The sequence below is a fragment of the Mus musculus genome, chromosome 11 (genome assembly GCF_000001635.26).
Source record: "Mus musculus strain C57BL/6J chromosome 11, GRCm38.p6 C57BL/6J".
NCBI lineage: Eukaryota > Metazoa > Chordata > Mammalia > Rodentia > Muridae > Mus > Mus musculus.
In genome coordinates this window covers 110181621-110208323 of record NC_000077.6, presented here as the reverse complement: position 1 = coordinate 110208323, position 26703 = coordinate 110181621, and the positions used below count along the sequence as shown (strand labels likewise).

General features: G+C 40.1%; 1 protein-coding gene across 3 annotated transcripts in view; it reads left to right on the top strand.

The window, feature by feature from the left end:
- The window catches only part of Abca6 (ATP-binding cassette, sub-family A (ABC1), member 6), a 77139-nt gene that overhangs the window by 43453 nt on the left and 6983 nt on the right, over positions 1-26703 (top strand). For all 3 annotated transcript variants that reach the window (XM_006534413.2, XM_006534414.2, NM_147218.2), the window contains 12 exons: positions 5891-5998; positions 11145-11318; positions 11518-11631; positions 16587-16706; positions 18068-18145; positions 19604-19695; positions 20360-20480; positions 21164-21281; positions 23598-23689; positions 24118-24293; positions 25222-25297; positions 25382-25476. In XM_006534413.2, the coding sequence (XP_006534476.1) occupies positions 5891-5998; positions 11145-11318; positions 11518-11631; positions 16587-16706; positions 18068-18145; positions 19604-19695; positions 20360-20480; positions 21164-21281; positions 23598-23689; positions 24118-24293; positions 25222-25297; positions 25382-25476 (1364 nt within the window). The remainder of the gene's footprint in view (positions 1-5890; positions 5999-11144; positions 11319-11517; positions 11632-16586; positions 16707-18067; positions 18146-19603; positions 19696-20359; positions 20481-21163; positions 21282-23597; positions 23690-24117; positions 24294-25221; positions 25298-25381; positions 25477-26703) is intronic.

Sequence of the window (26703 nt, the reverse complement as noted above, 5' to 3'; positions counted from 1 at the left end):
TCCCATTTCTGTGCTTTGCGAAAATTTCAGTTTATTTTTGACAATTTCCTTTGTGTATAATGATTGTATTCACTTTAATTGCCCTTTCTTACTCCTTTTCCACCCATGTGAGTGAACTCAACACCCACACCAGTGTGTGGATGCTCTGCAGCTACCGTATGCTTGTGATCGCAGTGACTTGGGACAGCTTGGAGACAGGAATGCATAGTGCTTCTCTGCCTCCTCTGACTGTCACAGTCTTTCCACCCCTGCTTCTGTGGTTGTTCCCTTGGCTTTGGATGGGATGACATAGGTGTCTTCTTTAGGTTTGAGTATTCAGTAACCACTTATTCTCAGTCAGCACTGTGACCAATCGGGAGTCTTTACAGCAGTTGTCACCACACACACACACACACACACATACACACACACACACAAAACTGAGATCAGCATTAGTCTGTGGGACTACACATAATGCTTAGAAGGCATTATGGCTCCTGTATATTTATTAATACATCAATAGTACACTCCATCCCCCGTAGGTACTGTGACCTCACAGTTACAGGATTTTAACCAGATTTACAATAACAGTCACCCATTATCTTCCACGGAGAAGATCTCAAATGTAGTTGCAAAGCCATTAGCTCTTCCTTTAATGGTCTTGGCACTATTGCCAAAATGGTTTTATCTTGCCTGGCAGGTAAATATTGTACATCAAGGTCCACTGATGGCGATTCTCCCCCAGCAGCCTATGTAACAGGGAAAGCCCTGTTGTTCAATCTAGAGTTCTTTGGATAATTCTACAGTAATGGTGTAGCTGGGTTATACAGCAGCTTCATTTTTAGCTTTTTGAGAAACCTCTACATTGCTATCTACAGTAGCATCAGCAGTTTATGCTCCCACCAACAGTGAATACATCCTTATTTATTCCCCTTCTCCCACTTTCTCTCCACCACTTGTCCTTTGTTTTCTTGAAAGTAGCTATTCTAACTGTGAGATACAATCTCAAAGTAATCCTAATTTGCATTCTTTGTCCAGGGTGGATGAACCTTAGATGCGTATGCCATAACAAAATGAGATTAAAAAATTCAATATACCTATAACAAACAATACAATCGAAGCAGTAATAAAATCCTTAAGGTTGAAAGTAAGTCCAGGACCTGATGATGTTAGTGCGGAATTCTATCAGGTTCTTAAGGAAAAATTAAAACCAGTGCTTGGCAGATTGTTGAAAAGATAGACGAAATGAAAACACTTCCAGTCCGTACTTATGAAGTCACTATTATGCCAGTACCCAGACCACACAGAGCAGAAGAGCAAAATAAGAAAACTACAGACTCATTTCTTTGATGAGCACAAATACAGAAATTCTCAGTAAATTATCCACAAAGAAAATTGAGGAAAAAGTAAAAATCTTGTGATTGATCTGATTTCATTGCAGAGATGCAGGGATTATTGAAGGTGTGTATATAAGTGAAATTGATTAGTCATATAGATGTCCTCAAGAAAAGAAGTTACATAATTATCCCAATAGTTGCATAAAATGTCCTTGACAAACTCCAATACCTCCCATTTTGAGCTGAACAAAGACAACACCAACAGACATGCTAACATGGATGGGGGGTGGGGGTGGGATGACATGGTGGCTCACAGCCATCTGTAACAAGATCTGACTCCCTCTTCTGGATTGTCTGAGGACAGCTACAGTGTACTTACATGTAATAAATAAATAAATCTTTAAAAAAAAAAGAGCTTGAAAGTCTACACAAAGAAATACAGGCAACTAAGGAGTGTTGAGAACAGGAGATATAGTCTTCCCTAGGGAAGAGCACACTAGTTGATTATCCAATACCAAATGGTCAGCCCTGAAAACCAATACACATAAATAGCATTATATAGACTGGCCAGGTTGTATTTATGCATTGAAGGATACATATGTGCCTGTACACATACATGTACATAACAACAATTATGAAAAAGAGGCCATGAGTTTGAAAGAGAGCCAGGGAGGATGGATGGGAGGAAGAGTTTAGAGGGAGGAAAGGGAAGGGGGAATAGTATAATCATGTTATAATCTCAAAACATAAAAGAAATATTACAAAAATGCTAGAGAGATTAGGGATATAAGCAACATATACGCAGAATAAGAGCCATTTATGACAAACCCATAGTCAACATCATGCCAAGTGGAGAAGAACTCAGAACGGTCTCATTAAAATCAGGCACAAGACAGGGGTGTGCCCACTTTCTCCATTCTTACTCAATATCATGCTTCATGTTGTAGCTAGAACACTAAAGCCATAGAAACAAATAAGAGATACAAATAGGGAAGAAAGAAATCAGTTGTCTTATTCAAAGATGATCTGATTTTGTATTTAAGAGGCCCTAAAGACTTCAACACCTGGCCAGTGACATGGCTTCATGGGAAGGCAAAAGGTCTTGCAATAAAAAACCCCCATGACCTGAGTTTGATTCCCAGAATTTGCATAAAGGTGGAAGGAGAGAAGTCTCCACAGAGTTATACTCTGCTGATGTGACTCACACTCACTCATGCAGACACATCACACACAAGTAATAAGAATACTAGTAATAAAACAAAAATGTAAAGAAGACTGTGCTATGAACTTGTAGAACTAATAAACACTTCATCAAAGAATCAGGATGCGCAGTTAACATTAAAATCAGTAGTCTACCTACATACACACTGAAGGGATGCAGGAAATAAGGGCTGGACAGATGGCTCAGTGATTGAGAGCGTTCACTGCTCTTCCAGAGTTCTTGAGTTCACTTCCCAGCACCCACACGATGTCTTACTGTAGTGGGATTAGATGTTCTCTTCTGTTGTATCACTATACATACAGAAAAGGACCCATATGCATAGAATAGATAAATAAATATTTCTTTTTATACATTTTTTTTTGAGACAGCATTTTTCTGTCTGACAGCCATGGTTGTCTTGGAACTTAGTCTATAGATCAGGGTGGCCACAAACTCACAGAGACCTGCCTGCCTCTGCCACCTGATTGCTTGGATTAAAGGTATGTGCCACCATCACCCAGCTAATAATTCTTAAAAAGCATAAAATGAAATAAACCTAACCAAGGAAGCAAACTACCTCTACAATAAAAACTTATAATATTGAAGAATCAGTTTTATCTAGTGGCAAATTCCCTGACTGATCAACTTTAAACACATACACATAGGAACAGCACTAAATGCTAACGTATTCATAGGTTTAATATACACAGTATGCTATATATACATATAGATGTGTGGTGTATATGTAGTAGGTATAACTATAATAATTAGAGAGAAGGTAATGGATTTGAGATGGAGTCAGAAGGACAGGACATGAGAGGAGCTGAGGATGTTGAAAGATGAGTGAAAATGTAAAACCCTTCAACCCCTTGCTCATTTACCTTAAATAAACTAAGGTAGACACTACAAACTGGGAAGATATTCTTTCCTTATAGGTTTACCTAAATAAATAGTACTATGAATATGGCCATCCTACCTAAAGTAATCACAAGATTCAACCCAATGTAAGCTAAATTCTATGATTCCTCTTAGGAGAAACCGTAAAATAATCTTAAAATTCATATGGTAACACAAGAGACCCCACATAGTCAAAGAGATTATGAGTAAAATTAGTTACTGCCAGAGGTTTGACTATACCTGATTTCAAGTTACACTACAGAGCATTAGTAATAAAAACAACATTGTCTTATAGCACAAAAACTGATACCAGCGGATAGAAGGTCTAGATACAAAATGATACAACTTCAACCATATGATTTTGACAAATACACCAAGAAGTCACAGTGCTGAAAAGATAGCATTTTTGGCAAATATGTAGAGAAGGCTGAATATGTGCATTAAGAAGAATGAAACTAGGGCTGGTGAGATGGCTCAGTGGGTAAGAGCACCCGACTGCTCTTCCGAAGGTCCAGAGTTCAAATCCCAGCAACCACATGGTGGCTCACAACCATCTGTAACAAGATCTGACGCCCTCTTCTGGAGTGTCTGAAGACAGCTACAGTGTACTTACATATAAATAAATAAATCTTTAAAAAAAAAAAAAAAAAAAAGAAGAATGAAACTAGTCTCTCTGCCCTAAAACCAACCCCGAACAGATGAATGATCTCAAAATAAAGCCCAAAGCCCAGAAGGTAGGGGTGCACTACTAGATGCAGACATAGGCGGGCCTTTCTTTGTAGGACTCAGTTGTGCAGGAATTAAGACTAACAAATGACAAACAGATCCTTGGACACAATTCAAGAGCATTCATTCACAGCGTTTTCCCACGTCATTATTTTTGTGGTATAGACATCGCCTATGTAACCACTTGGTGATCATTTCCTCCTTCTTTCAAGTGTTTGTGGTGGTTATCACTTTCTGATGGAGAAGAGAAATATTTAAAACAGACCCCAGATGTTTCTTATCAGAAGCAAGATTAGAAATGAAGGAGCCCCAGGGAATCTTGGTTAATGAAAATGTGTCAAAATGGCTTCCACTGAATCAGCAGTGCTAGGAGTACATGCTAGTGCAGATTTTCTGCAGATAATGGAAATAGTGATGGAATATACCTAGTGGGTCAATAATGAACATATACTTATATATGGACATACATACACATATATACCTGTATAATAGATATACATATATACATTATATACACTATATGTATACATAATACATACATTATATAGCATATGTATATGCATTATATATTTATATACACATATAACATAAATGTATATAATAACACATATGTATATAATATATGCATATATAATACATTTATATATACATTATATTTATGTGTGTTTATATACATGTGTGTTCATACCTATGAGCTAAAGTGCTGTATACATGGCCATGTGATCAGAGAGGACATGGAATGATTCAAGAAGTAAGAATTTAAGGGAACTCTTTGAAAAGTAAGTCCAGGGGTTGGAGAACGTAGCTTGGAGGTATAAAACTTACCCAGCATGTGGAAAGCTCTGATGAGTTGGATTCCTAGGATCTCAAGGGAACAAAGGAGAAGTGGTCAGAAGAGATGGTTAACAGCTTCCTGATTTCATTTAAAAAACAGATGTATTTATTTTACGTGTATAGGTGGTGTTTTCTCTGCATGTATGTCTGCATTCCTGTATGTTATGTGCATGTGATGTCCAAGAATCTAGAACATGGTATGGGACCCCATGGAAGAGTCAGATGTGAGCTCTGTGTAGGTGCTGAGAACTGAACCCGGCTTCTCTGCAAGAGTAACAGGCACTCTTTACGGTTGAGACATCTCTCTAGCAATCTTCCCCTTGATTTTTAAAATTTATCTTACTTATAGTTTGCTCAGAATTCAGAATTCCTTCATCTAAGTGGGGAGGAACATTGTATCCACCAAACGCCAACTTAATGCTTCTCTTAATTCTTTCCTGCTTCTGGTATCTACCGTCTTGCTTACTGTTTCTGGGAATCTGACTATTTTACGTACCTCATGCAATGGAAGCACACAGTCTTTGTACCCTTCGCCTGGTTTGTTTCACTTTGTATTAGATATTCCAAGACGGGTTAATCCTGAAGCATTTGGCACGATTTTCTTCTTTTTAAAGTTGAATAATGCCCGTTATGCATATATGTATGTATTTAGTTTTGTTTCTTCACACACCTACCAATGGCATTTGAGTTATTTCTGCCTCATGGTAATTTTTATGATGCTACTAACATGGCTATCTAGATATCTCTTCAAAAGCCCTCTGCTTGTTCTTTTGGATATATAATCCGAAGTAGGTCCTAGAATATTCTCAGCTTCTTTTGTGTTTTGAGCTGAAGTCTCCTGATATATGATAAGTATAGTTTTCACTTTAACAGATGATACTCTGATATTCCACTAAAATTCCTTTTGTATTTGCAGTTCATCGTGCTAGTCTGGACTGGGATACAGGAAACTTGCCTGTTCATATTGTGTGTTATATGCAGCCTCTCTCCACACATTGCCATGAGCAGCGTCAGCGATTATAAAGTAAGAAAGTGTGGGTAGGGGATACTAATAATTTCAATGATTGTATTTTTGTGGGTGTGTGTGTAGTTTTTTTGAGACAGGGTTTCTCTGTATAGCCTTGGCTAGCCTGGAACTCAATCTGTAGGCCAGGTTGGCCTCAAACTGCCGCCCAAGGATTAAAGGCATGTGCCACCACTGCCCGGCAAAAGCTTATTTTTAAAATGTGAAAACTGTTCTTACTTCAAAGTTAGGTGGAAACTAGAAGGATTTTCAGATGTCTTATTACTCTGAATCTTCAAAGCAGACTAGTATATAGCTTTTGGATGAATTGTTTTCTAGCAGCATGGAAAATAATCACTGAGGTTGACTTTTAAGATCAAATTTAAGACTTAGATTCCCTTTGCACTCTGTAAATTACAGTTTTATGTCCCATTCGGGTTTGTTTGCATCCTTTGTATAGACAAAAACGTAAGATTTATATGAGCCTGCTGTCATAATCCTGAGCCACTAACCTTGACAGAAGAAGGAAAATTTATTTAATCCATCAGGTTCACAATAACCTTAATTATTTCTTCTTCTTCCTCTTCCTCTTCCTCCTTCTCCTCCTCCTCCTTCAACTTGGAAGGCTTTCTTCTTTTCTTTATAAAGATTTATTTATTTATTTATTTATTTATTTATTTATTTATCATATATGAGTACACTGTAGCTGTCTTCAGACACACCAGAAGAGGGCATTGGATCGCATTACAGATGGTTGTGAGCCACCAGGTGGTTGCTGGGAATTGGACTCAGGACCTCTGGAAGAGCAGTCAGTGCTCATAACCACTGAGCCATCTCTCTAGCCCTGGCAGGCTTTCTTTTATTTTAGTTTTTAGTGTCATGATCTGTTAAAACTGTAATTAATTTTTCTAAGAAAACTTCATTATACAAATACTGAATTATTTACTTCATTTCTCCCTCCCCACCCCCAACTTATCCCACTTCTCCCTTGCCCTCTCAAGTTCATAATCTCCTTTTCTTTTACTCTGAGGCATATATAGGAGTGCATGTATAAATACATACAATCTTCTGAGACCACTTAGTGTTGCTCCTACATGCATGGGCTTAGGGCTGATCACTTGGGATTGGATAGCCTATCGAAGGCTTATCCCTGAGGAAGATTGAAATTTTCTCTCTCTCTCTCTCTCTCTCTCTCTCTCTCTCTCTCTCTCTCTCTCTCACACACACACACACACACAAACTGTCTCTCTCAAACTCTATCTGTCCCTGTCTGTCTCTGTCTCTCTCTGTAACCATGAATAAATAGCCTGTAGCTCTTCATCTAAGGGAGTGGCCTTGTGAGATGACCCCTGTGACCCTGTTCTTTTGCCATGACAGCTCGTGCTGTCATTGCTCAGGTCTTGTTTAAGCAGCTATTCCATTTCATGACTCCAGCTTCCCTGTCATATCTAGAAGATGCAGTCTTGCATCAGACTTCTTTGACCCTCTGACTCTTAAAAATCCTTTAACAGACTTCCATTTATTAATATGGACCTATTATTTTTCTCTCTATAGGTCTTTTGCTGTTATGGTCCCTCCTTACAATTTTATTTTTATTTATTTATTTATTTTTACAAAAATTAAAATATAGTGATTAAATTTAAAGATCTAGAATCTAGAATCCAAAAATTTCAAAAAACAGACAGAATATTATTATTATTGGAAACCCCCACAACTGACCTCATGTAATGAGAACAAGAAAATATTTAGAGTTCTTTTCATTACTCATGGGTTAACATGGTATTGCACATCAGTGTACCAAAGAAAACATGGTAAGGGAATTGGATCTGTAGGTCTCAGGTTCTTAAACACAATGTGTAATTATTTTCAATAATAACATATTATGAATTTACCTTAAAAAAATCTTGCCTTTTCAACCACCCCCACAAATGTACACGTATACAATGCCAAGCCAGTCAATGTCAGTAATAGGTTTTTTAAGATAAGCAAATAAAGTGAATTTATATGACAAGACCCCCACTAGCCCAGCACTTGGCACACATGAAGAAATCGGTCAGAAATCTATGATTTAAGTTGAATATTGATACTCATCTTTTAAATGCCATATGTATCAAAGAGCAGATTAACATCCCATGGGCTTTTCATACATTGACTATCCCCACTTTCTGTTTCACAATAGCAAGTGCTTGGGAACATAACTGAATATCTCGTGGAATCCTTCCCAGGGGATCAGGGATTATTGAGAGCATTAGGTCCACTGCTAACAAACACGCAACAGTGATTCCAACAGGAGAGGGGTCTGTTCCTAAAGCAAGAATGTTGGTGCGTGCAATAGGTGTATGAAATAAATGCTGTGTGACAGCTTGCTCTCTGACGGCCTAGGGTCACAGGAGTAGCAGCAAAAGAGATTGGTAGCTTTCACAGTATTAGTAGCTTTTTTTTTTTTAAATAGATGTTGCAGACTTCCTCTTAACCCAGCTGGCTCGCAAATAATCGAGACTACTATTATACTTATTTAACAAGCTTTAAGGGCACAACAACTGAGCAATATCACTCTATTTTAATCCTCTAAGCCCATCTGGCTACCTCCCAGGCAAAGTCCTAGTGACACTTGCCTTTTAGTACTGATCTGGCCCTCTGGTCTGTAGGTGTCTTCTCATGGTCTTGCCTGGACTCTTCCAGTGGCGAATCCCTATTTCCTTTCTCTTCTTCCCCTTCCCCTGGATGGGAGGACGTCCATCCCTATTTTCTCCCTGATCAGTCATTGGCTGAGCAGCTTCTTTATGGACCACTCAGGGAACAGTTGGGGAGCAATGTTTACACAACACTGAGACAGGAGAATCTCAGAATAAGGATTGCAACCAGACACAGGGCACAGAAACCAGCATTTGAATAATCAGGGTGTCTTTACACAGTACACAATAACATTATCCTACATTATACAAACATTTATCTTCCTCCTGTGACCCCTCTGTCTCCCCAAAGGCTGTTGGCCACCAGCCTGAGGGGACAAAGGGAGCAGAAGTGGAGAACAGGATTGGACAGTGGGGAGTATGAGTGGAATGACCTCTGGAGACCACTGCAGAGAGACAAGTCTACTTTATTGTTTCAGGGATAGAGTATATAAGGGCCTTTTATGGGTATGGGTGGAAAGGGCTAATTGGTCTTGACATCAGGCGATCAGGTAAAGGGCTGATTGGTTATAATACAGCAACTAATTATCATGTGGGCAGGAAGCCAGAGTGGACCTGTGTGCTGGGTTACACAATCTTGCAGAAACCCTGTACAAGGTCACTTTTCAGACCAGGCCAGCCACCTGTGTTCAAGGACACTCTCCAGACCAAGACAGGCAGAGACAGAGAAAAAGCCCCACTAAGAAAGGGAGTCTCCCATTTTGTGTTGAGATCAGAAAGGCAGAAGGAGAAAGTCTGAAGCTCGATTGCAGACAGAAAAGTGTCTCGTTCCCCAGACAGAGATTTCACAGAGTTCTTACAACTTTACCACCTTGCTGAAGAGGTAGAGCTGAGACTATGGCGGGTCTATAATGGCCCACACCTTCACTGTGCCTGCTTAGTTATGCAAACCACTTGTCCTCTTTGTAACCTTAAACCTCATGTCAATATCCCTGACTAGACCTTTCTTTCTTTTTTTAAAAAATCATTTTCTTGTCTTTGTGATGTGACTGCTTTGAACAAATCCCTATTCTCTGCCTTTCGATACTCCTTGTCTCTTTGATTGGCACATTAGGGTGGACTGCTAGCCCTAGCTTACTGGGGGCAGCCAGAGCCCAGCCTCTGACCCTAAAAAAATGTCTAAAACCAACTCTTGACATTTCTGAAGATGAACCCTCACTTCATGATTTAAAATGACAGAATTCCAACGACCACACCTTAGTTTGACACACACCGAGGAAAGAAAAAAGATAAAAAGGCATGGAGAACTGTTTCTGCTGTTATCTAAGGTAATTAACTGGAGGCACTATTTAAGTCCCAGTAGCTATTGGAATGGGAGAGGGTATTTTCTAAAACAGAACTTGGGGTATTATCTTACCTTCAAGATAGAAAATGGATAGTAGAGCAAACGCAGACATTTGACACGATTTGGCATGAATTTGATATGATTTTCCAAGATTCAAAATTTAAGTACTTTCTAAGACAATGCCTGAGAGTGGAGCTAAGAACAAATTCAATCCCATAGGCTTGATATGAGTACTATATTATATAATATACTTTAAAAAGTGTAACACTTCTGGTAGGAATAAAATTTGACAAAACCCTATTATTCGAAGGTTATCATCTACTCTGTCAGATTCGATCACTAGGATATTGTCATTGTACTTTTCACAGTGTTAGAAAAGTGATTCTAAAATTCATGTAGAAGCACAAAGGACTGAACACTCAGAGCAACCCTATTGCCTTTAAAACAAAACCCCAAACGTTCGATTTACCAAACGACGATGCAGGAGCCAAACTGTGGTGAAAGCTACCTAGCTCAGAGACGCAGAGACAGCACCCAGCTGACCTTCCTACTCCATCAATATCCAAAAAGAAAAGAGTTATTTTTTTTCTGCTTCATATTGTCTTAAATATCCTTCAACCCAAAGACCCTCTTTTCTTTTTCCTAGGCTTTCTTATGTTCCCTCCCTGTCACCTGGTTGCTCTTTTGCCACTTTACCTATGGCTGACTTTATTTAACCCTGTTTACAGGAAGCTTGTTGAATTAATGGTGTGTGCTAGGGCTGAGCCACACTACACAACCTGTTTACAATCAATAGAAAGCTCTTGGATAAAAGGTGTGTGCTAGGGCTGAGCCATGCCACAACAATGCGTTTCAAGTTCACAATCTAGGGGTTTGTACAATGTGATCAAATATGCTGCAACACAACCCTCCGCAGAAAGAACCATGCAAGAGGGGCAAGCTAGCATGCATAAAGTCAGGGGTTTGATCCCCATTCCTGAAAAACCAGGCAGAATGGCCCATGCCTTTAATCCTAGCATTTGGGAGATGGAAACAAGATCAGAAGTTAAAGGTCGTCCTTTTTGCATAATGCCAGGCCAGCTCTAACTACCCCCCCCCCCCAAAAAAAACCCCACAAAATGAAATCCAAACAAACAAAAACACCTTGCAATTCAACTGAACTGACGTCCATTCTGTATTTTCTCATCAGAAGAAAGCTGATTCCCAGCTGTGGATTTCTGGCCTCTACCCTTCGGCCTACTGGTGTGGACAGGCAGTAGTGGACATTAGCCTCTTCAGCGGAATGCTTCTCACAAGCTACTTCACATCATACACGTCAAAACTGTTGAACATTGACATGACAAGCGAAATTGTGTTTTCTGTAGTAAGTAATATGGTGTCGATCAAATTCTGCACAGTAACTAAAAATAAAATGCAATGGTGGTTGCCCATATATTTGAGAATGTTGGATAAACTTAACAACATGCAGATTACCAGTATGATACAATATTTTTAAATATATGTAAATGTGAAACCTCCTCCAGATGTTCCACTTTAACTGACATTGTCTGAATTATCCCTAGATTGTTCTTGCACTTGGCTGTGCAGCCTCTCTTGTCTTCTTGACATATGTGATATCATTTGTTTTTGGCAAAAGGAAGAAAAACAGCACCCTCTGGTCAATTTGCTTCCTTCTTGTAAGTATAAACACTATTAAGCGCAGTCGTTTTTTGTCTTGGGCAATAGGAAAATGTAAAATGTAGATTAAATTTAAAGACTCAAATCCAGTGTGCCAACTTTTTAAAAGCTGATAGAATACCACAATACTGCAACAGCCAACTTCATGTGATGGTTGCAACAAACTTTACTAAGCTTCCTAAAGAACCATTTAAAGTTATGCATGTAAAGTACACATGAAACATCACTTAGTTTTAAGATTGGAATTCTACTCCAAAGGCATCTCATGCATATACAATTATCCCACAAGTCCAGTAAAGCCTGAACTTCAAATGATTATTGTTCTCAAAGATTTCAGATTAAAATTACCCTGAAGAAAGGACCTGGAAATGTAACTTGTATTAGTAAGCCAGTTGTTTCAGAAGGATTCCCGTATAGCACTTTGAATGGAGTTCAGCTGAGAACTTTAAAAAGGACTCAAAGTTTAAAAGGTGCTGTTGAGTTTTCAGAGCCTTCAGAACAAAGGGACTCCCTTCAATATAAGAACGATAAATGGCTTCCTAAGTGGTCCTGAGAAGCAGGGGGATCCAACTTTTTGCATTGCAATATGCTCTTGTCACCTGCAAATTTGTTGAGCTACACTCGTAGCTGTCCTGGGATGCATGTGGCCTGCAAATCACAGTGTGGGCATGAAAGTCTGACCTGGAAAGTCTATCCTAACCTCAGCTGTGAGAATTCCAAATACCAATCTTAATTCTTATGTCAAATAACTTATTAATATCCACATCTACCTCATAGACATAGATATGAAAGTGGGAAATCTCTCTCTCTATCTATCTATCTATCCATCTATATATCTATAGATAGATATCTATAGATATATATATATAGATAGATAGATATCTTGATCTGTCTGTCTGTCTGTCTTTCTATCTATCTATCTATCTTGGATATATATATATATATATATATATATATATATTTCCAAGCAGTGAAGACCTGGAACACTATTCATGCTGCCTTTAAGCTGATATTCCTAAGACATGATTGAATGACTTATCATCCATATTGTACCTCTAAATTTTTGGAATGGGAGTGCTGAAACTATGAGAGGCACCAAACCCGAGACCATCTGTGAGAAAACATACTTGTCTGACGCCACCCACTGACTTCTCCAGAAAGTGGGTGGACACAGCTGGCTGCTGTCCCTTATTCATATTTAGCAGTAATATTTTGTGACTCTGGGTGAGATTTGGCTGCATTTAACAGTGGCACTCATTACTCTTACCTTCATCTTCACAGTCTATTCTAAGTAGAGAAACTACATAAAGTACTAGAGAGTACCACATTTGAGGCTAGCCACGAGAATCTGTGAGACGGCCACTTGAAGATAATTTTGACTAGCTAACAGAATGGCTGACATTTTCCAGTTACCCCCAATACTGACTACGCAAGAACAGAACAGATAACATTAGTGATAATCTTACTGTAACTCATGAAGTCTTTACTTCAGTGAATACTCTTTCATATGTCTAGCAGAGGTGAGCCAAGCAACCACCCTGATTCCTTAGGTTTCAACTCTGAATGAATTATTTCTTGGAACTGATGGTTAAGTATTTCAGGGATAAGGTCCATATGGCTGTTGACAAGTGTGTTACTATCAGCCTTGAAGAGGGGAGAGGTGATCGAATCAATGCCCTCAAAGCTTCTCTTGCAGCTACTTTACCTTCAGGTCCAAGGAACTGCCATCCTGGAATAATACTTTCTTCTGTAGCTCTTTCCTCTACTGTTGTTGTCTCGACAAAGGAATCACTTAAGATTTGGGCAAGATGCTCATCTGGCTTAGCACTTTTGCTATATGTTAAGAGAAAAAATCAACCTATGGTCTTATGCACATAGCTTATGTTAGAGACTGAGCTCTCAGATGAAGAGACAGGCATTCATTAGAAATAGTAGAAGCATGTCTCAATACTTTGTGACCCAAAATTCAGTGGAAAAGCTTAACAGGGCAATTCTGATATGGTTGTAGGCTCTATTGTGATGATTTGAAATATGCTAAAGGTGTTCAGATGATCATAAGTAGGAAATTTCTTTAAAATATAAAGGAGCCCTGGAACATGAGAGAAGAGAAAAATAAATGTGATCAAGTGTACTATGCTTTGGTAGAGAGATTGTAGAGGTTGTTGCAGAATGAGAACAGTCCTTCAGAATAGCCATCTAAGATAATTGTTATGCTCTAAGTTAATATTTAACTATAAAGCATTTGGTTCAATTCAAAATTGTTTTCAGTGAATGATCAATCATCCTGGGAAGACATAAAGATTTCAAGAGCAATGTATGCAACCTGTGTGTATATTATTATCTTGGACCAATTCAGGAAAGTGTATTTGGTCATTTTAGCTTTGTCCTAAATCTCTAGTCTTTTCATCTAAAAAGAATTTTCTGAGTCTGATTAATAGCTGAAGGAATCTATTCTCCAACCATGTTCTGTATCATTTCTTGACTTTTTTTGAGATTCTAATTTAATTACATTTCACCCTTCCCTTTCCTCCTTTGAGACCCTCTCACATACTACTCCCCTCTCTTCTTCAAATTCATGGCTCTTGTTTTCATTTATTGTTATCGTATGCATTTGTGTATTTGTATTCATGCATATATTTCTAAATACAACCTGTTCAGTCCACATCATATTACCTGTATGCATCTTTTCAGGGCTGGCCATCTGGCATTGAAAAGCCATTTGTGTGCTCTTCCCTGCGGAGCACCACCTCTCTGCTTCCCTTCTTTACTTAGTGGCTTATAGTTCTATGAGTAGGGTCCAGTCCTTACAGGTTTTGCCCTGTACTGTTTGGCATGTTAGTTGATGTCATGATTGTTCAGCTCATGCTTGGGTGGTCATGTTGTTGACAACGAGCATAGCTTGTGATGTAACTAGGACAAACAATCTCACAGCAAAGCCTCTGATCCTCTGGCTTTTTCAATCTTTCTAGTCCCTCTTCCACAGGGTTCCCCGAGCCTTAGGGGTATCCTGGTGTAGATGTATCCATTGCAATGAGTCCCCACAGCTATGCATTTTGATTGATTGTGTTGTTTTGTAGAAGTCTCCATTTATTGAGAAGAGACGTTTCCTAGAATAAGGAATAAAGACTACAACGTATCTGTGGTTATATAAAGACAAATGTCTATAAAATATTGTTAGGGAGTATTCTGGTTTAATAAAGTAATAGTTGTAGATTCTTTTTTTAACAACCATGATTTCACTAACACTCTGAGTAGTTAGCTGAGTTTCCATCACCAGACACTGTATCTGCCTTGTCATCTTTTTACTCTGATGATAATCCATTTTGCTTTGAGGCTACAAAATCCCATGTATCTGTTTATTTTACTTTTGTTTCTTGTAACTTTGGTGGTCATATACCAAAAGACAAAGAGTTAATAGGCAGACTGTATAAAGAACTAAAATAATTTAACAACAGGAACAAATGGTCCAGTTAAAAATGAACAAGTGGGGGCTGGCGAGATGGCTCAGTGGTTAAGAGCGCCGACTGCTCTTCTGAAGGTCCCGAGTTCAAATCCCAGCAACCACATGGTGGCTCACAACCATCTGTAACAAAATCTGATGCCCTCTTCTGGAGTATCTGAGGACAGCTACAGTATAGTATAGTAAATAATAAATTTTAAAAAATGAACAAGTGATCTGAGTAGCTACTCAGAAACAAAATGAGAATAGGTAGCAAATATATTTTGAAATCTATTTCCTGTCAGAAAAATGCAAGTGTTATATCATTTATTTCATGTAAAAGAACACACAGGAGTAACATGTTGGCAAGCACACAGAGTGAAAAGAAAGCCCATGCATGGCTTTGGATGGGATGTAAGTCAATAAATACATCCAGAACAGAGTACAGCCTTGAGGTTCCTCACTTCTGGCTGTGAATATTAAGGCGATTAGGTCAGCATACCACAGAGAAAGCTGCGTTGTGTCTTTACTGTGTCACTGTTTGCAATAGCAAACAAGTGGCTTCACTTTTAAGTGACAATTGGCAGATGGCTATGTAGAGAGATTGCCACATTAAACAAATGTAAGGATATATTGATATGTAGCCATAGATTGCATTACTGTCCTTTTCAGAAAAATGGGCAGAACTTGAAGGCATTATACTGAGTGAAACCTGATATAAATCACAGACAGCACATGTTCTTCCTCTGACATGAAAGCTAAGGAAAACGCTAATAGTCATAGGATAGTGATTATTACAAGTTATAAAAGGAGACAGAGAGCTGATAAACCAAGATTGGATGCTGAGTTCCCAACCATCCACATAAAAAATAATCTCTAAAGATCCACTACACAATGGAATCAACATGAATATGTGCACACCACACACACATACACACATACAGACACACACACATACACACACACACTCACACACACACACACAGACACACACACACTCACACACAGACACACATACACAGACACACATACACACACACTCAGACACACACACTCACACATACACACACACACACACACACACACACACACACACACTCACACATTGGGAATCAAGAAAGGATTAACTCAGAGACTGTAAACACAAATGATAAGGTGAGAGAAATACTAATTAACTTAACTTGATTGGTACATGTTGTATGTGTATATCCAAATATCACACAGGCCAGAGGGGCTGCTCAGTGGTATAATGCGTATTTAGCATCATGAGACTCAACATCCCCTATTAAAAAAAAGAAAGGTCATGTAGAACACACAATATGCATAATTAACATGTGCTGATAAAGTTAACTTTCTATTGGGGAGGTAGCATTTCTGTATATTTTCATTAACAAAACCATTCCATTTTTGTCTCAGAAATGGGATTGTTAAGGCCACATATTTGTATTTTTATGTGGGAAACTGTGGAAGCTGTCATTTGATGTGTCATTTGTCATTCTTGGACTTGCCCTGTAGGTCATAGCCATTACGTTTGAAAAAGTTGCAAATGGTCCCTTCAATGAAGCACTGGTTATTTCTGCCACAATGTTAGTACCTTCCTTTGCATTGAATGGACTCCTGGTTGTCTTGGAAATGGTAAGAAATGTCACCAACTGTTCCATAAGAAATTGAATATAGAAGCTATTGTCTGTGCCTAGATTTACAGAAATAGAAGGTGGGTGAGTGGGCTCGGAGAGAAGTATTGCTCTTTATAATTAGATGTTCTGAGGTTCAATTGTGGCCATGCTTAAAAGAAGTCTCAGAAGAACTGTTAAAATGCTATGCCAAAGGCACTTTACAAAAATGGTACACATGATTGAATGCTATTAGAAGCCACAGCCAGATTTCAAAAGAACTTTCTACTTCGATGGGCGCTCCCGAATGACAGAGGAGAAGTTCACATGTAACACTGTTCAGTTACTCATGGGTGTGTATCAAACACCGTTCTCCGTGCCAGTGATGAGCAAAGCTGTCCAGTTCTTCCTTCATAGAGCATAGCAGAAACAAAGACAGATCAACCTCGAGCAAGTCATCGTGAGCTTTAAGTGAGCCTAAAGATTACAATGGCAACAGGCCACGTGCTGGGGAAGACCGTGCAACGCAAAGCTGTGTGCCCTTAGTAGTCAAAGAATTCTGGAGAAATGATGTCACTAAAGGATGAGTAAGAATTAGGGGGTGATTAAAAAAATAAGCATGCCCTGCAGAGAAACTCCAAGACCTTGGGAGATGAGAGACCATAGAGAGTCAGAGAAACTGAGTATCATGCATGCCAACAGAAGCTCGGTTGAGATCACAGTTTTGGGGAATCCTCACAACTTTCGATGAAATGGCTTTAAGCAGGACATACCAAGTTTCACTAATTGTATTCTAGGGGGGAAGGGGAGATACTTGTCCACCACAAAAATGCTTTTTTTTTTTTTTTTTTTTTTTTTTTTGCTGATGACATAGCAATGACTGCAAGTTATGGCCACACCTGGTCCTTTTGCTTAGTACTTTTCTTCTAAGACAGAAGTAGACATCACACACAAATCTAGACTTGTTACAGGGGAGTCAGGAGTAATGACAGGCTTCCTCTAGAACTGCTTGATGATAAAAGAATAAGGTCCAGGGCTATGAGTTTTGCTTGAGAAAACAGCCATCACTGAGAGAAGACAGATCCTATGAATGGATTTACGTGGGAAACTTTAGGACAAATAGCTTCATTCCCGAACTTTATACAATGTAAGCACTGGTCTCTGTTTTGCTTTCAATAAATGTTTTTATTTTAAGACAGACGTTTTTTTAATGGAAGGTTATCTTCATATTGAGAAAGGGTGTTTAGTGGGGGGCTCCTCTCTTCTCTAGGGCACATGTCATCAGTGTACACAGAACTATGAAGAAAATGGTCAATGTGCAAAACATTATTGAAATGTGAACTGTGAAGAAAAATATATTTAGCTACTTATTTTTCTTTTCAGAGAGCCTATCAGTACTACATAGAATTTGAAGAGATTAAACATGGTTTATCTGCGGTTGATCTTCTGTTATGCCTAATAGTAAGACTTTCTGCCTCACTACATACCCTATACATAGATTCATATCCCTTGCTATAACTATGTGATCTTGTCTGAAGCTTGGTATCTTTGAAAGTGTTTTAAATACAGTTTTAGATAAAGTGATGGCTTCGAGACATAAATTTTAGTCTTAGGATACATTTTTGTGTGTGTGTGCGTTTATACAATAAGTTAAGAATTCAGTATAGTATTAATTTTGGGTTGTTTATTCTTTATACGGTCTTGTCTCTAAATAAGAAAGTGTAAAAATCAGATGCAGTATGGATTTTCCAAAATATGAGTAAAAGACAGAATTAACCATGAGTGAATGGGGAAAATGATTATTTTAGATTTAAGGATGACAGAATCTACTGTCTTCCCATGCTATCTGTCTATGATGTGCTAGGCACAATAATAAACACCAAGTCTGCCCGCATGGGGCTTATAATCTAGAAGCATATAGGTGAACCAAATAAACAGTAAATACTGTGTTGGTGGAAAAGTGTCTTAGTTACTCTTTATTGCTATAGAAAACACCATGACCAAGGCAAATTAGAGAAGAAAACATTCAATGGAGGTTTAAAGTTTCAGAGGTTGAGTCTATGACCATCAGAGAGCGTGGTGGCACGTGAGCAGACACTGAACTGGACTAATAGCTGAGAGATATATCAGATTCACAAGCACAAGAAAGATGTTTTTTAAAGCTAACTGGGAATGGTGTGGGCTTTCGAAACCTCAAAGCCTCAGTGACATATCTCCAGCAAGGCCACACCTCTTTATCCTTCCCAAACATTTTCACTAACTGGGGACAAAGCATTCGAAAATATGAGCTGGGACAACCATTCTCATTCTAACCATCACAGATAGTCAGCAGAGACTTAAAAGACCTTCTAGTAGGTAGTGGCAAGAGTGGTCCTATCTTGCTTCAGGATCATCTAAGAAAAAGAAGTTTAATCAATACAAGGTTATACAGTAACGTGGTAACATTTGAGATAAGAAGAGTTGGTCCACATGGAATTCTACAGAATTCCTGGGATTTTGTTGCAACTTTGAGTGGTTTAGGTACCACTGGGTGGCTTCAACCAATGTGCAGTGATCAAACTTGGCTGCACAACTGCAGTTTCTGGGATAAGAAGAGCAGACAAGAGGGGCAGAGGGAAACAGTGTAGGAATGCATTGCAAGCTGAGAAAGGAAGATGACCTGCATCCGGATGTTCATAACACAGCAGAAAGAACAAGTTGCGCGATGGGTCATTTTAAAGACAGAACAGAATTCACTGGGCTGTAAAGTGTGAGCTGTGAACAGTAGGGAAGCAATAGGTTAAATCGTTGTATTGTGTGTTGCCCCTATCTTATAAAAATTTGCTACCAAATTACCCATAAATACGCAAGCAACAATTTTACTTAAAAACTCAACTTGCCTTGACTCATGCCTAAATAAACCCTTTTCTTTGCTCCTAGCCTTACATTCATACTCTGCTGTTCATTTTTGTTCTGAGATGCCTGGAACTGAAATATGGGAAGAATGTAGTACGGAGGGATCCCATCTTCAGGTTAGGATGACAGTTAATTTCCTATGTGAGGTCACAGTTTCATATCTCTATTGTGGTGGCTGCATTTTCAGTTGGTTGATAAGAACTTCTACTTGCAATGCAAGCAATATGATGACTGGCATCGTAGTCAATAGTTTTCTAGTTTACTGTCAAGAATTATGACCCGCCACTAACTAGCAGAGAAATACTTCGATTTCTCAAAAATGTGAAGACTATGCAAGTATGCCATTCTCCCTTCTGAGGTGATGTACGTTCTTGAACAAAAGGGATGGGAAGTGGAGATTTGACTACTGAGTTGAGGGAGTTTTACACAGGGACTTTGGAAAGTATGAGCAGTAAAAGACGCTGAAACAAACATCTGATGTGACGGAGATAGGGCCATAGCAACCAGTGGTGGTAGAAGTGACTTGAATTTTAGGAGGGGAACGGTGGCACCTGATGATATGCTGGCAAACACTGGCCTTGAACGTCAAAGATGCTCTAAGGCTAGGGACCACATCACGAGAGAGATTCTGGACAGTGGGATGCGGGTTCATGCAAGCCTGAGGCATCAGGCAATCACCACCGGTCTACTGGGGGACAAAAAAAAGCAAACTGGTAAAATCACATGGGAAATAAGCATTGAAAATGTGAGGACAGTGTGTAACTCGTTTGTTTTCCACAGGATAGCTCCACAAAGTCTAAAAGCTCAGCCAAATCCCGAGGAACCTATAGATGAAGATGAAAACGTTCAAGCAGAAAGACTGAGAACGTCCGACGCCCTGAGCACTCCAAACTTAGATGAGGTTGGAAAGCATAGACTCTGCTAAAGAGTGCAAGAATCCCTCAGCAAAGAAAAGAAAAAATAGTGTGAAATATAGATTTTTAACTATTAAAGTTTAAAGTTTGTAGATACCCAAATACGCAGATACCCCAGAAGGTTCTGGAAAGTAAAAAAAAAAGAACATAAGACATAATGATTTTACTCTTCTTTTGAGAAACGTGTATTCTAACAACTAGAATTGTAATTTCTGAACAAAATAAGACCTTATGAGTCGAAGAATGTACTATTTGGTGTAAAGTGCTTACTAGGGATCAGGAGATTCAGCCACACTTCAGGCTTGCACACTTCAGGCTTGCACACTTCAGGCTTGCACACTTCAGGCTTGCACGGCAGGTGCTATTCTGCCGAGCTCTGTTTCCTTCCAGGCACAGACTTTTCTTTTGTCCGACTGAGATGCTCTGTTCTCTCCAATGTAGTCATTTGCCTTCCGCCTAGACAGTGAGTTGGCTTGCACGGTGTTCTGGTACTTTCTCGTGTGTTTGGGAGTCAGAGACACTGTATGTCCATGAACGTGCCTTACATTGGTAACAGTGGTCACGGTCACTCTCGGTTCTTATACGGGTTGGTTTATGGTAAACATCATGAGAACAAAGGAACGTAACGTCTCTGAAATGGAGAGGAAAGCCACATGTCCGTCTCTCCTAGAAACCGGTCATAATCGCCAGCTGTCTGCACAAGGAGTACGCAGGTCAGAAGAAACATTGCTGTTCAAGGAGGACAAGGAACATGGCAGTGAGGAACGTCTCTTTTTGTGTTAATAAAGGTTTGGGACAATTATTTTTTAAACTTACTGTTTAAAATTGTTTTTTATCACTTTTATTTATTTATTTATTTTACAGTTCGGTCATTGCTTCCCTCCCAGTCCTCCCTCCCATAGTTCCTCATCCCAGTCCTCCTTCCCCGTGTCTCCAAGAGGATATCCCTCACTCCCCGCCAGGCCTCCCTGCTCCCTGGGACCTCAAATCTCTCCAGGGTTAGGTGCAGTTTCTCCTACTGAGGCCAGACTAGACAGTCCTCTGCTGTATATGTGGTCTGGGTCCTCTGACCAGCTAGTGTATGCTGCCTGGTTGGTGACTCAGTGTCTGAGAGATCTCAGGGGTCCAGGTTAGTTAAGACCGCTGGTTTTCCTATGGGGTTGCCCTCCTCCTCAGCTTCTTCCAGTAAAAAGCCTAATTCAACCATAAGGGTCCCCGACTTCAGTTCAATAGTTGGGTGTAAGTTTCTGTCTGTCTCAGTCAGCTGCTTGTTGGGCCTCTCACAGGATAGCCATGCTAGGCTCCTGTCTGTAAGCACACCATAGCATCAGTAATAGTGTCAGGCCTTGGAGCCTCCCCTTGAGATGGATCCCAATTTGGGTCGGTCACTGGACAGCCTTTCCCTCATTCTCTTCTCCATTTTTGTCCCTGCAGTTCTGTTAGACAGGAACAATTCTGGGTCAGAGTTTTTGACTGTGGTATGGCAACCCCATCCTTCCACTTGATGTCCTGTCTTTCAACTGGAGGTGGAATCTACGAGTTTCTTCTTCCCACTGTAGGGCATTTCATCTAAGGTCCCTCCCTTTGAGTCCTGAGAGTCCCTCACCTCCCAGGTCCCTGGTACATTCTAGAGGGTCTTCCCCCTACCCCCTACTCCCCAAGGAGGTTGCATATTTCCATTCATTCTGCTGACCCTCAGGGCTTCTTTCCTGTCTCTCCCCACCCCCGCCCCACCCCATACCTGATCATATTCCCGTTTTCCTCTCCTTGTCCTCCCTCCCACCCAGGTCCCTCCCTCCCTCTGCCTCCCATGATTGTTTTCTTCTCCCTCCCATGTGGGATCGAAGCATCCTCACTTGGGCTCTCCTGTTTGTTTTTATGATATTTTGAGACTAGAACTTAGAGCCTCATGCATGCTAAGCAAGTACTCAACCACTGGGCAGTATTCTTAGTTCTCTCTTCTTGTTTTAAGGCACAGTCTCACCAAGTTGCTGAAAATGGCCTTTTAAACCTACTGTGTAGTTCAGGCAGGTCTTGATCTTGTGATCCTCCTGTCTCAGCATTTTGAGTAGACGGAAATACAGGTTTGCATACAACAAACCATTAACCATTGCTTTTAGGAATGATCATACATACTAAAGCATAATTTCAGTTACTGGAGCCTTCATTTCTTCATTTGTTCAAATATATATATATATATATATATATATATATATATATTCATATATATATGGTGTGTGTGTGTAAAGGACTGTTAAAGGAAAAATAAGGAAACTTCCTTCTCTTGCAGATTTTGCATTCTAAGGAGTTCATAAGAATATCTTATCAATAACATATCAGTTATTACCTAAGTCCTATGGGGAACACTGAAGCATGTGTCATGGTGTGAGTGATGTGTTTGGTTAGAACAAAAGAAGGCTCTACTTGAAGAGCAACATTTAAGTCAAGGTCTATGTGAGAAGAAGGTGGGGACCACACTGGCAAGGACTCAGACACAGCAGCAAATTTTAGTGGTTGAGTCTAAAGCCAAGAGTCCAGCAGACGTATCGGTGTGAGGGAGGGATGGAGTCACACAGGGCTAGAAAAGGAATATTTCCTTAAAGCCGAAGAAGCAGTGCATTTTACTCCATAGCAGTGTAATGTTATTAGAGGTTTTTTTTTTTTTTGGACAGTTACTATTTTGTAGAGATTACATACTGATATTTGTTTACGAATTTGAAAAGAGGCGATTTATATCAGTTCAGATGAAAGAGTGTGGTAGTTTGGGTACGCATAGTTTAATTTTGGAATAAGAGTAGTGTTCCAGCCTTCTGAGGTTTGTACATCATTTGCGTGAATACACTAGGTACACACTCTCACATCTATGGAAAATAACTGAGCCAGCAAATCTCGAGGGGGGAAAAGACTGATTCACCAATTTAATAAGCTTTTGATAACATTTTCGCGATGAGAATTAAAGAATATTTTCAGGGTGTATGCCGTGCATATTTTAAATGTGAATTATTCTATTTGGGAGATGTACAGACCTCTTAAGCTTTCACTGAAAAAAAAAATGCAAATCTGCATTTCATTTCCAACACTGATAGTCTTTTTCTTTCTTTCAGGTGAAATTTTGGGATTGTTAGGACCCGATGGTGCTGGTAAAAGTTCCTCTATCAGGATGATAGCTGGGATCACAAAGCCAACAGCTGGACAGGTAGCAAAAAGGAAGGCTGTTTCCATTTCCACAAAAATATTATGATCACAATAATCATAGGTTATATATTTGTAGGACTGTGTTTTTATGGCTGTTTTGGATGTACATTTTGTTTTTCCTCTTATTGTTTTTGATGGTATTTAAAAGTTTATGACAGGAATTGGCATGTTACCAGGAGCTAAGTACCTTTTACCCACTACAGCTTCTCAGCTACCACCTGACTTTTTTGTCTTTCCCACCCCATTTACATGTGAAATTGTATTGTATATCAGCAGGCTATGTTTTCCATAGTAAACATGAATTACTTTCTGTGATATGTTCTTGTTGTTCTAATAGTTTAGGTATTCATTTGCCAGCTATACAGCCATTTCCAGATAGTGTGCAGGAAGGGCTTCCCACATCTTCAGTGAAGCTGCTTTCTCTTGTAGGTGGAATTAAAAAGGTTAAGTTCAGCTGTGGGTCACCAGGGCGACAGCAGGGCTGAGTTTGGATACTGCCCTCAGGAGAACGGGCTGTGGCCCAACCTGACAGTGAAGGAACACCTGGAGTTGTATGCTGCTGTGAAGGGGCTGAGGAAGGAGGATGCTGTCGTTGCCATTTCAAGGTTTGGAAGAGGGTCCTGATATCCCTTTTGTTAAGAGGTGGTAGGTGCTACTCACAATGGAACATTAGTGAGGATCGGGAGTAGAATTCAAAGCATTGATGGTAGAACAGAAATGAGAGACCACACCTGACTCCCTACATGCCTGAATGTGGGAGCTTAAAAACCATTGACTTCAGCATTTGGAGGACCCTGATATAGCTGTCTCTTGTGAAGCTATGCTGGTGCCTGGCAAACACAGAAGTGGATGTTCACAGTCATCTATAGGATGGAACACCAGGCCCCTAATGGAGGAGCAAGAGAAAGTACCCAAGGAGCTGAAGGGGTCTGCAACCCTATAGGTGGAACAACAGTATGAAGTAACCAGTACCCCCGGAGCTCATGTCTCTAGCTGCATATGTAGCAGAAGATGGCCTAGTCGGCCATCATTGGGAAGAGAGACCCCTTGGTCTAGCAAACTTTATATGCCTCAGTACAGGGGAACACCAGGGCCAAGAAGTGAGAGTGGGTGGGTAGGGGAGTGTGTGGGGAGGGCATGGGGGACTTTTGGGATAGTATTTGAAATGTAAATGAAGAAAATACCTAATTAAAAATCAGAAAAAAAAACCATTGACTTCAGTAGTTGACAAAGAAGGAGTAAGTCTATATTCATGACTGCCTTAAGGTTTCTAATGAAAAAAAAATAATAAAGGAAATGGAATAACCATCAATTAAGTTTCTCATTTTTAAAATTAAGTTACTTAATATAAAAATTAGATTATTTAAAAAGTAATCTCATGATGCAACAAAATAATGAAATAACCTTTATCATGATTTGAATTTTGAGAACAATACCATCCTTCCCTGCAATGAATGTTTTTATAATTATGGGTGATTTCATTTTTCCAGAAGTTCTCTCTTAGTGTGATATTCCCGCCTTAATTTCTCTCAGATTAGTGAATGCTTTAAAACTACACGACCAGCTGAATGTCCAAGTACAGAACCTAGTTGCAGGAGCCACCAGAAAGGTATGTATGGTGCCCGGTGCTCTTCTGAGAGCGTATGTGGTACAGGAGCAAATGGAGGACATTTTCTTTCTCTCTGCATTGCAGCTGTGCTTTGTGCTGAGCATCCTGGGAAATTCACCTGTCCTGATTCTGGATGAACCATCCACAGGCTTAGATGTGTCAGGGAAGCATCAAGTGTGGTGAGAATCCCTCTAGGCCCAGACCCATGGTGACCAACATGTAAAATGGCATTGGTAAAATGTGCAAACAGATCCGTGCGCCCACTGGTTCCTGATTCAGCAGAGCCTGTATCAGTTAGCTGCTGTAGCATGGGTGGTAAATGTTCCTTACAGGCCTGTGTTTTGAAGGCTGGGTCCTCAGCCAGCAGTGCTGTTGAGGGGTGTGAGCTGGAGCCTTTAAGAGGTAGAGCCTGGCTTGTCCTAGTTAGGGTTTTGCTGCTGTGAACAGACACCATGACCAAGGCAAGTCTTATAAAGGACAACATTTAATTGGGGTTGGTTTACAGGTTCAGAGGTTCAGTCCATTATCATCAAGGCAGGAGCATGGCAGAGTCCAGGCAGGCATGGTGCAGGCGGAGCTGAGAGTTCTACATCTTCATCTGAAGGCTGCTAGCAGAATACTGACCTCCAGGAAGCTAGGATGAGAGTCTTTAAGCCCATGCCCACAGTGATACACCAACTCCAACAAGGCCATACCTCCAAATAGTGCCACTCCATGAGCCAAGCATATACAAACCATCACACTGGTGAAGGGTGTTAAGTTGACCTTGAAGAAGACACCAAGACTCTGCTTTCTAGTGTCTTCTTCACTTCATGGCACTTGAAGAAAGCAGCTGGTGTCATTTCCCCTGTGTCTTGTCCCGCTGTGGTATTCTGCTTTGCCTCAGGCCCAAAGCAATGATGGGTCTAATCCAACATGGCTTGGAACCACTGAAATATTAATGCAAAACAAACGTCTCCCTTTGAGTTCATCATCCCGGGTTTCTGATCCCAGTGATAAGACTCTGCTGTGTACCGATATCCTGTCAGCCGCCAGTTTAGCAAGCACGCCAGTGGATCAGCTTTCAAAGGGCAAAGATTTGTTTTGGCTTGAAGATTTGGGGGCTTTACCCTGTATCAGGTTGACCTCATGGCTCTGGGGCTGCGGTAAGGTAGCTTGCCATGGAAGGGAACACATGATATCCCCGGTCACTTCACGAGTCAAGAAGCAAGGAGAATGAGGGGTTGCTGAGATGCCTCTGCCGTGCTAAGAGCATCCAACTAGACCTCACCTCTTAAGGATCCAATCACCTCCTAACAGCACCGCCTGGGGACCAAGCATTTAGCACACGAGCCTTTATGAGACACTCAACACCCAGACTCTGTCTGCAGAGATAGTTTGTGTCATTAGGAAAACAGACATTTAAC